This window comes from Eimeria acervulina, genomic scaffold (assembly GCF_000499425.1).
Source record: "Eimeria acervulina Houghton genomic scaffold, Eah_scaff135, whole genome shotgun sequence".
NCBI classification, from domain to species: domain Eukaryota; phylum Apicomplexa; class Conoidasida; order Eucoccidiorida; family Eimeriidae; genus Eimeria; species Eimeria acervulina.
The window spans coordinates 36,092-46,946 of NW_013550273.1; the positions used below are offsets into that span (position 1 = coordinate 36,092).

The window sequence follows — 10,855 nt, forward strand, 5'->3', positions numbered from 1 at the left end:
CGGTCAGGTATACGTTTCTTGGGGTACAAGAGCTTGTGCACGGGGGTTCAAACGGTCGTTTGCTGGAGGTGGTATGGTGGATGCGGCGGTGGGTGGCTAGCTTCGCAGCTCACTGGAGGGGGCAAAATGCGAGTGTTGCCCAGAATGTGAGGTCATTCTGCTTTAGAATGGTTTGTGAAGCTTAGGGTTTCAACATCTTTAAGGGGTTCTTGGATGAAGTGGCATTGCGAAATCAGCCGAGCGGCAGGTTTTAGGGTTTACGGTGCGCGCCTAGGCGCGTGCCTAACATTGTCATCCTGCACACGAAGGTACCACTTCCTCCTCCGGACGCAAGCTGCGTAATCAGGCCTGCAGCGTAATCATCAGGCCTGATGCAGCTTAATCTGCAGGCCTGAACGTTCTGTTGAGTAGTGTTACATCTTCAGGCTGAGGCTGAGGTAGGCGTGGCGTGGGGATCAGGTGTTCCTCACCTGCATTTAAGCATCAAGGTTTGGAAGTAGTGCTGGTTCGGATGGCTGCAAAGACGAGGGAAGTAGAAAAGGGGTGGCACGAAATACTGTAGTGTATTTTGTGCCGCCCCATTTAAGGTGCCATGTTTCCTCTATCTTTGCGCCAACAGCCACCTATTAGCTATGCAGCATATTGTCTGGTTGCCGTCAATTCTTGCGCCTGTGGGCTCTTAACCCGGCCTTGGTGGCGCTTTCCTTGCTGAATGCTTGCAATCTAGCTAGACGCTATACTGCTCTGGAGGCCCTGACTTTTCTCATTTCCAGCCGGCGTGGGTCGCTTTGGAAAGCATCACAGCTCGAGTTTACGGCAGACAGCGAATGGGTAGGCTCTAGTGGTAAAGCTTTGATTACCCTATACCCGAAACACAGGGCTGCCGGCAAAGTTCTGCACATGGAGAAACTATTTGGAGTTCGTAGTCATTTGTATTTCTTATGCCGCAGCGATTTACTCACTGTGTCTTCGCACGTTAGCTTCATCCTCACCGTTACGTGCACATGCACTTCTGGCCAGCCCAGGAAGGCAACGCATATAGACCAATTTGATGGGGCCTGCCATGTCACTTCTGGCGTACTGGTGAACTGCAGCTATGCGAAGGCTAACCCTCTGATGGCGGTTTGCTCCCGAGTTTTCTTCCGGGGTCGGTAGTGACTGCTCTGTTAACTTTGTATGCACGGAATGCAGACGGTCGTTATAAAAAGAGGTGTTCCTGTCGGACGGCTTGTTACAAGGCGCCCATCCAAACCAGAATAGAGGCAGGGCGACTGGCTGCCGCGATGACTTCAAAACTATTTTTTCCAATTCGCTGCGAGAGTCTACACTGTAATTTGCTCTAGCAGCAGGCGCAATCCATACATATTACTGCCGAAAACCCGCAAAAAATTTCGTCGATTTATTCATATGCCATTCTCACTCGATTCAAGTTAAATCCACTGAACTAAACAAATTAACATTGGTAATTATACGCTAGCACAAGCCTTAGCATGCAGCGGCAACAACTAGACGCGGTAATAGGGGAACGCCATAACGCTCTCCATTATTCAGCCTATAAAGGGCTCGGTATCATTGCTGGCTTCATCAGTCTGGGGAGGGCCACCGTTGCCTTCTTGGGGTGGTAACAGGCTACCAAGCTCCTCGCGGAGTTTGTAGGCCGCTGCAACTCGAATTGCCCTATCTTGCCCTTCGGTAGTTGGGCGGAGCCTCCGTACGATAATTTTGGCAGTAGCGGCAATACGCTTGAAGAGCAGTGGTTTGGGGAGCCGTCGCCTCTCGAAGCGTCCTGAAAAGGCGTAAATCTCGCAATCCATAGCAGCACTGTGGATGATCTCCTGTAGGGGGGGTGGGTGCTGCCTATCTGCTTCCGGGCACTAACTCACGTGACCTCACCAGTTTTAATGAATGCCAAGAGGTCAGTAGCAATTTGGAATACGTTGAAAAACTTGGGCCTGGTTTCTTTGCTCAGCGTCCTTTTGCGAAGTGGCGACCTATCCTGCAAAGACCACTGTACTTCCTTTAATAACTGTAGCCGGTCGTTGAGGGAGTCCCAGTTGCTGCGCTGGGCAATCGCCAAAATGACTTCTTCAGCTACCCGCACTCCAAACGCCAATACCGGCGTATGAAGAAGGTAATCAAAGGCCCTGTCAAACGCTCTTGGCAGATCTTCAGGGTTGGTCAAAATGAAGGTATAGAGCTCCTTCGCCTTTTCAGCATTTGCTGCGCAGACGACATATACATCACCCCAGGTGCGTTCAGCAGTCCGTAGGTCCTGCTGCATATGCAATGCCAGAGCCAGCCACGAACTTGGTCGCAATGCACCAGTGCTTTTCTTTACCTGCTTCTATCGCATCGAAGGCTTCGTTTAGTAACTCATTTGTTATATTTCTTGCTGCTTCGGGTGCTGCCGCTCCATCAGATAATTTTTTGAAGAAACAGTCATTTCTGTATAGATACTGTTCCTGCAGTGTAAGGACTAAATAACCTGCAATATCATCCATTGCCTCCTGTAGGCAGTCTATCTTTGCTTGCTCGGCGAGCTTAAGAAGGCCGAATATAAAAGCGGTGAGCCCAACTCTGTCCAGCAGTGGTAAGGTCTCATTGGTCATTAAAATATCACGAGCCTTTGCAACAATTGCTTGTGGACGTATTGTTGACGATTGGCGCAAGCTGAAGAATACGTCCGCAAGATCGGTAAAACGGTTTGACGCGCTAGCATTGGCTAAAGCTTCTCCCGTTAATGCCGCAGGATTCATTGTGAGCTCTTCAAGCTTTATAGGATCAACCATCGCGTACCAGTCGCCGAGACATGGTGGATCTGAGACAAAACAGGATAATGAAGTGACCACAATAGTAATGAAGTCTTACGGAGCATTACCCAATCTCAATCTAATCGCATTTATCGAGCCTACTGCACAGCACTAATCATGTACTGTGGGTTGCTTGCTGCTAGTGGCTTGACTGACAGGAGACACTTGCAGCGACGATTTTGGGGGCTCCTTCTTCAGTGGGAGTTTCAGCCCCAAGAGCAAGGCGGGCAACTTTCCTAAGGACATCTGCTGGTTTCAAAGGACTAACTGGGTTGGCACTGGAAAACTCAATTACATTAGTTATAATGAAGGTTAAGACACCAGTAGTCATATCGACGGATGCAAACTGGGCAGCTGAGAGGTGGCCTACCTCGTGGCCCAAGAATGCAATCAGCAAGCCGCGAAGAAACGCGGATACAGTATTGGCAATAATCAATCGGGCTTCTGTTTTGATGCTGGTGTTAATGAGGTCCTTCAGAAACGTCCTTACAGGTTTCCCATCAACACGGGCATTCTGGACCAGATCACTGGGGCTGATCTCATCTTCCTTACTTTGCTGGAAGTTGACAAGTTCAGTCAGTATATAGCATAGAACAACCTGGTCGTCCATGTTCAGAGAAACCAGTGAACCACGGAAAAACACCTCAGGTGTGTTTCTTAGAAGACCATCACAGAACTCCAGCATTGTCCTTCCCTCCAACTACGTAAGCACACAGAAAAATCACAGCTATGGGAAAGGGCAAATCTAAACATGTAAAACGTCCCAACATTAAGAAACGCCCTGCCGAGTTGGCCTGCTTCGCCTCTGGTTTGGTTGACTCACCGGGAGCTGCAGGAGCTCAAGAGCTTCCAAAGTATTGGCAATGCTTTGGACTACTGAATACTTCGTGTACAAACTCATTGCAGTGCTTCGAGGCTCAGTTTGGGCAGAAGCCTTGAAAACGCCAAGTGCTGAAACCGCAGCATTGAACATTTTCCAGCAGCATCCATCCATCCAGTCGCATGCATGCAAGATAGTGAAGGGTTTTCCATGCCTAAGGAACCGTTTTGAGCAGCATTGACAATGGTAATTGGTTCTTACATATTCGAAGATAGGCTAGGTCCTCCGGTGTGGCTCGCTCGATGAATTCTATTACTTGAGCAACGCTGAGTGAGCTGTTGAGGAAGGCGAGGACTTCGACACTCGCAAAAGATAGTTGAAGAGCCTTGCTAAGCTGCCCTGCTTCTGGACTCTTGAGAGCCAGCATGGCAATCGCAAGTTCCATGCCGCCTTTTCCTTCGCTCATGTAGCGGAGGGACCATCCGGCAGCTGTTTCCACTGTTTCTACTGGAAGAGCTTCTATCCGTGATTTAAGTTTTTTATACTCATCTGGGGAAAAATCGCACGTACTTGCAGCAGAGCTTCACAGGAAGAGACCAGTGGCTAGGCGTCTGTGGAATATTCGTTTCGTGAACTCTCAGTTACCTCTCGCCTCTATTGTTTGGACGGGAACAGAGCGAAGTTCTGATATGATGTTCTGCATGGAATGCCCATCGGAAAGTAGTAATGCTAGCTCCTCAAAGGCTAGCTGTAGCCGACCATATTCATGGAGGTCTAGAGCTTCGATGAACAGACCACGACGGAGCTCGGGGTTGGGGAATACTCGTCCCTCGGCCCCGTGTACTGCAGCCATGAATGTTGTACCATGCAAAACGTTTGGCCGGCTGCAAAACAGTTAGAAGGATAAGCATTGGACTGCCTTCATAATTAAGCAAAGCCTTGAGACGCCAAGAACTCATTTCAGCACCATGGTACGATGCAATTTGAAGAATCAACTTACATTTTGCTAAAGAGAGAAAACTGCTTTGCGCCGACGAATCTCCTGAGCTTTGCAAAGCAAGACCTAACGAAAATTGCCAGAGACTTTCGGAGGCTGGTTGGCAGCTTCCTGATGTCCTCAGCATAGCCCCGCAATGCTGTTACGAGATCCCGACGGTCCTTGTGGTACCGCCTAGGCCCACCCAAGGCAGGATGAATGTCAGTGTACAATTTGGAAAGACTTTGTCCCTCGTCTGCTCCTGCATATTCTACACGTAACTCCTTCAGCAGCTTGTCGTATGAATACTTTGCAGCAGTGGCGGCGTACAAATCAGCCTCAGCGGCAAATGTGTCAATGTTGAGAAAGTCCATCCAGCTAGTTGAACCGCGCACGCTGTCCAGAATTTCGACGAATGATGAGATGTAGTTACGTATGTCCTCCTGAGCCGTACAAGCCGTATTGCAAACAATTGTAGGAGAAAGGGAAAAACGCAACAAAAGCTGCAATTTTTCAGGTATCGGGACTCCAGATTGTGTGAATGTTACTAACCTTATCAGCCTCTGCAATATTATCAACACTACCGATCTTGAAGAAGCGTAGGGCCGAGCACTTGACAATTAGTTCATCTGCACTCTGCGTATTTTCTTTAAGCCATGCGCAGTGAGGGGCCTCCTCGAGCAGCTCTCCACGTTTTTGGGCCAGTAGCAAATGCAAGACATCCCTTTGATATAGGCTCATAACCAGTGTTTTCCCGGTACGGTGTTTCTGGATCTTTTGGTATGTCAAGTAGGCCACTGTCATCATAAAAACAGAAACCATATCCTTAGAATCGAGGCTGTGCATGCGCACGATCAACCGATTCATGGCGCCCAAAACGATGCTTTTTACAGTGGCAAAATTAAGTGGGAAGGTGTACAGACGACCTTCTAGCATCACACTGGTGGCTGGCCTTGTTTTTGCAGTGGTTGAGAGAGCGTGGAGTGCATCGAAAAACATTTTCGGAGTAAGGTTTTGCATAAAGACTGATGGGCTGTGACTCCAGAAGGATTCTGACTTGGAGTGGATAAGATGAAGTAGGCTCGCCATCTGTTTAGCCACCCGCAACACAAATTGAAGATTTAGCGTCGCCTTTTTGTTAGCGGGTGCTAATGAGTGCTCCCCGCTGAAAGCATCCGGGCGCGAGCGCTTAAATGCTCTTCCGTGTCTTAGTGTGCACAGAAATAGCGTCATGTGGAGACGTACCATTTCAGCTGAAGCCCTCCCATGCACGTCAATAAACTTTGCCACAATTACATCGCGCACGGCCGATGGGTCTTCCTTTATAGATACAAGCTCTTCCCGCGGGTCGTTGTACTTAATCGTTCCAGCGATTTTGTGGACTGGCACGCCTTCCGCTGGAGCTCCTGCCCCTGTCGCTGGCTCTAGACCTTCAAGCACGGCCTGGTCTGATGCGATTGGGAACTGCAGTGTCCCCCTATTGCCTTCGTCGAGATGGAACCAACAGCTAGCGCTTAGGGGCGATGGCCGAAACTTAGCGGATGTACCTCCTTGCCGTCCGCTGAGAGCTGCAAAAACGGAAGGCAGAAAAAAAGATTCTTTCAGTATGCTTTCATTTAGCTTTTGAATGCCGTAGAAGGTGGAGTTGTATACCCACGACTAACTATAGGTTGCGACAGTTTCGCCCTCAGAAGGGACTACGCGTGCAGTTTACCTCTCACGTCCTCGGCATTTTCCGCTGAAAGTTCGCAAGAACGTCCACACACGTAAACACACTTTAGAATTGCATATACATGTTCCACGCAACGCAAAATTAGGCTAGGCTGATCGAAAACCTTTAATTAAGTTTTTGTAGTGAACCGTACGTGTGAACTTGATGCTGCGTCCGTTGGAGTCATGCAGGATCAGGGCTGTAAATTCGTCGGCAAAGTCGAACCGGTTAAACACCAACTGTAGAGCATGCACACACACAAAACCGGTTCCACTTGCTACCAAAACGCACCCAGCTGGACTCACAGGCAGCATCAAATATGTTAAACCGAAGGGTTCGTAGCGTTGGCACCTGACTTACTCGGCTAACGACGGACTGGCGGAGGTACTGAAGAAAGGTCTTCATGGAAGCTGAAGAGGAGACCGCACCGTTGCACATTGGCACATTGCTCTCATCTGATTCGCACTTAATAATTAAATCTCGTACAACTTGGTGAGGTGCAACGTGTTCGCCAATCACCTCGGTCGCTAGCTGCGTCAGCAACGGCTTGGTTATCCTGGGAAAGTCTTGAAAACTCCCGCCAACGGCCAAAGACGTCACCTAGAGCAGCATCATTGAGGGCAGCTATATCGCCGGAGGGAACCGCCATAGGTACGTGAAGTGAGAAAAGTGCTTCCCTTACAAATAAATTCGCATCCACTTCGGATGTCACCACTTTGCCGCATACGTCTGTATCCGGGACGCCCAGTTGGGGGTTGCATTTAGAAACGAAGTCTTGGACGGTCTTCACCGATTTATTGCCTTCCAAGCGGCGTATCATAATGCTGCTTTCAAGGAAGCGACCGTACAGCGAGTTTACAGATTCACGTAGCTTCTGAGCGCCGCTTTCGAGAAGGTTGAACGCCGCTCTGTCCCGGCGATTCCGGAGTGTTTCGTCCCCCATGTCTTCCACGACATAGTGCAGCGACAAGCCAGCGGCTGAAAACAAAGTCGCGAACCGCAAGCATAATGCTCGCTGATATCACGAACCGCATTCGTACAGCCTGACAATTATATTGGGCTACCTATCCGGCATGCGCTGCTACCGCTGACTATTAGCTTATGCGGCTATTAAAAGGCCGTACTGCTTTCGAAGAAACCATGTGCCAAAGCTCTCCCAGATTTAATGAACCAAGGTTCCCTGAACATTTTCCTTGGAAGAGCTGTCTTGCTGCTTTCAGCTGCAGCCTCCCTGTATCGTTGAAAACTTGCCATGGCAGCTTGAATTCGATCACCCATCGACTCGAGAGGTAGCTTTTCGCTCAAAACATTAGCCACGTCCGCATTCAGCAGCACAAATGCAGAATCGTAAAAGATTGACATCATCTCGCCAACGTATGACTGGAAGAACTTGTAGTCGTACTTCAGGATTTTGACTGCCTGTTTCACCACTGAGTGCACGTGTTTCAAGGGTTCTTCTCTAAAGGAAGTTACAAACTTTTTGTACTTCCGGCACTGCACAGATGTTTGACACATAGGGAGCCAATATAATATTTTCACACTGTGCGAGAAAACAGCATGATGAGAGGCAGCCGACGGCCCACAGGTAAGCGTCCTAACGTCTTAAACTTACGGCGAAGTCTAGGCGGGTTCTCGTTTCTCCTGGAGATACTTTGGCGCCAGGAGCCTACGAGCAAAATTCGCGCAGATTACGCATGCATATCAGCGTATGAAATTTAAAAATGGGTACTGTCACATTCTACTGTCTTCGTATATTGCATGGCAGGGAGGCACTTACAATTGCTTTAAAGGCCATCATTATATCTTCTGTTATCGGCTCCTCAGGAAGGCTTCCCGGTACATCATTATCCGATGCGTTATCGAATGCCTCTGCATCTGACTCCGCTGAAGTCGATTTTTCGGACGTCAAATCTATCATTGCTTGCTCTGGTGGGGTCCCAGGTTGGGTTTCCGCAGCCTGTGAAGCAGCAAAAGGTGTTGAGCCACAGAATAGTTACGTGAGGCGGTCGCACAAGTGTATTTTTCCAAAAAGGGTAACTGGGTAGCAGTTTAAGTCAACCTGGTTCACATAAAGCAGTCCAGATCTCACCTTGCTCTCACAATACCCCACAAAGGCTTCTGCCCCTTGCTTATAAGATCTGATGGTGTCAATGAATGCTCGGCTGAAGTCAAAAGCTCCGACCCAAAGACCGTCCGCGTAATTCCAGGAAGCACTGCCAGCAGCAAGGGCTTGAGTTACACGCTTTCCTTTCTGTGTAATATCTCTTACATTGACAGCATACAGCTGGAACAGAAGAGTGATCATCGCGGGCGAAGCATTGCGAAGCAGGTCCTGCAGAAGCGGCCACGCCACGGGATCTCCACGAACAGCTGAACACAACAAATTCACACGAAAAAACATGTGGAGTGTTTTCATTCAAAATGCAGGCCGTTTTAGTATAACGCTGTGCGCTATGGTGTGGAGAGAAGCGACGAAAATTTTTGAGAATCGACTAGTCAAGTAGGCAGTTTTTGGTAGCTGCACCAGGTGAGCACCAGCTAGAGAGGCCTACCAAACCGGCGGAACAAAATTCGAATGCCGCGCAGTCCCAAGCGGGTGATATTGGCCAGAGCTTTGAAAAGGTTCTTGACAGCAGCAAGCACTCCCGTTTTGCATATTACGCCTATCATCAGAGAGAAGATGCCTCTGAAGCTTGCGTAGGCGGGGTAGAATACGAGCATGAAGGAACGGGAAAGCGACTTCAACACGGAGCCAAAAACTCCTCCCGGAAGCACAGCAGTATATGGAGCGATGCTGTTGATGCGATAACCGAAAGAGAAGCAAGCACTCTTGACTTCTCCTGTTGGAAGGCCCAAAGCTCCCTCGAACGTCTCGTCGAAAGCGGCACTAACTACGTTGGAAAGTGTTGCCAGGGGATTTGCCCACAATGACATTGTCCACGAGAATATTGGTTTGCCTGGAGAGTAAAGAACCGCACACAAACGAGAATGTCGTAGGGAAATAATTGAGCTCTGCTGTGTCGCAGAGCTGCACAGTGCATGAAAGATTCGCTCGCCCACCTTTGTTCGCCAAAATTAGGTCCAGTGCATGCCCTCCAGCGTTGACAGCCCTGAGCGCTGCAAGGATCTCTCTTCTGGAGTGCAAATACGCTTTTCGATTCAACAGCGATTTCCTCAAAGTGTATCGCTGTCGTAGAACTAACGACGCCATGACCTCCTCAGCGGCGACTGCCTTATCTGCAAGCATTCATTGGCCATCGAGCAGGTATTCTCAGTGGAGACTTTTCTTTTCGTAATTGTTTTGGTGCTTACGTGATTTATCTCCCTACGGCTTACCTTTCCGCATTGGAGTCCATCTCTCTGCAGCCCTCTCGAGCGCATTTACAATGTTCACCCGCTCTCTGTAACGGACTGCAACAAACTTCAGGAAAGGATTCGTCGAAAATAACTCCCGCAAAAACTGGAAGGAATGCGTAAATTTGCTGTCTGAAGATGCACACATGAAAGCAGCAAGGATCACAATCAGGGGAACCCATGAGATTCCTATGATCTCAACGCTGCCTTCATTGGTTGAATCCAAAGTCAAACTGACTGTTCCGCTCACGTTTTTTGAACGCATACTGGAGGTTCTGCGAATAGGCCAATATCTGTTCGTGTTCCAAAAGTCCAACAAGTTTTGTCCTCTCCCTTCCAGTTTCCACCAATGACTGCCCGTATGCGGCATGCTTTTCCTTATTCTGATTTTTCTTGAGCCCATAGGACAAGGAATTCTGCGGGAACGAGCGTTCTTTTACATCTGAAAGCATACAGGAGCGAATGTGAATAGGGGTAATCATTACGGTGGTAAGCCAAGAAACAGGGATTCGGCATGATTGATAGTTACATTCGGACCACGAAACGAGAGCTGAGAAAGCACTTATTCATACTTTATGTTTTGTACAGCTTACTGGGGCCAACCATCATCCTTTCCGCCAGCCAAGAATGGGGCGAAATTCCGTGCTGGCGTTCGCTCGCCATGGCGCATATCATTGCCCCATTCCATACGCTCAGAAGTCCCAGGAGGGTTAGTTTTATAGACATCCCTGGCAGAATGCCCAGAAAGCTTGACCTAGTCGCCATTGTGCTGAATGCGACAATTTTGTGTCCGGAGTGTCTTGGGTGTTCGTAGGGGACACCTTGCCAGGCCCAGGGCCTTGGAGACAATCAATTCAAAAAGCGGCTTCAAGTTTTTATTTTATTAGCGCACACGTCAATAACGAAGACGTAGATTGAGAGAAACGGCCGTAGGTTAGCTGCATGGGTCCGCCAATAGTGTTGTCGGCGCCGCCTGTTGGCTCGATAACCAAGAGGGTTGTCTCAAAGTAAGCACCACGGGCTCAAACATACAACTGCAAAGAGACCAAAACCAAAACGGAGACCCTCGTTAAAAAAAATCGCATACATAACTGGAGCTTAGTAGCCGAAAATCTCCCTCACGGCCAGCCGTGGCGCGCCAACTGGCTGGCCACCCCGCCAGTGGCGGGGGGGGGGGCCCCCCA

General features: G+C 49.1%; 1 protein-coding gene across 1 annotated transcript; it reads right to left on the reverse strand.

The window, feature by feature from the left end:
• Positions 1-1,547: 1,547 nt before the first annotated feature.
• On the reverse strand, positions 1,548-10,436 carry EAH_00019850 (hypothetical protein, conserved; the record flags this gene model as incomplete). The annotated part of the gene is made up of 22 exons (XM_013397254.1): positions 1,548-1,786; positions 1,894-2,220; positions 2,339-2,818; positions 2,967-3,408; positions 3,634-3,761; positions 3,892-4,179; positions 4,390-4,514; positions 4,631-5,049; positions 5,159-5,431; positions 5,852-6,054; positions 6,321-6,344; positions 6,472-6,556; positions 6,678-6,727; positions 6,837-7,295; positions 7,592-7,811; positions 7,930-7,983; positions 8,095-8,274; positions 8,407-8,687; positions 8,870-9,274; positions 9,654-9,803; positions 9,922-10,113; positions 10,265-10,436. 22 exons carry the CDS (start codon positions 10,434-10,436, stop codon positions 1,548-1,550), a joined length of 5,196 nt encoding a protein of 1,731 aa, XP_013252708.1.
• Positions 10,437-10,855: the final 419 nt, after the last annotated feature.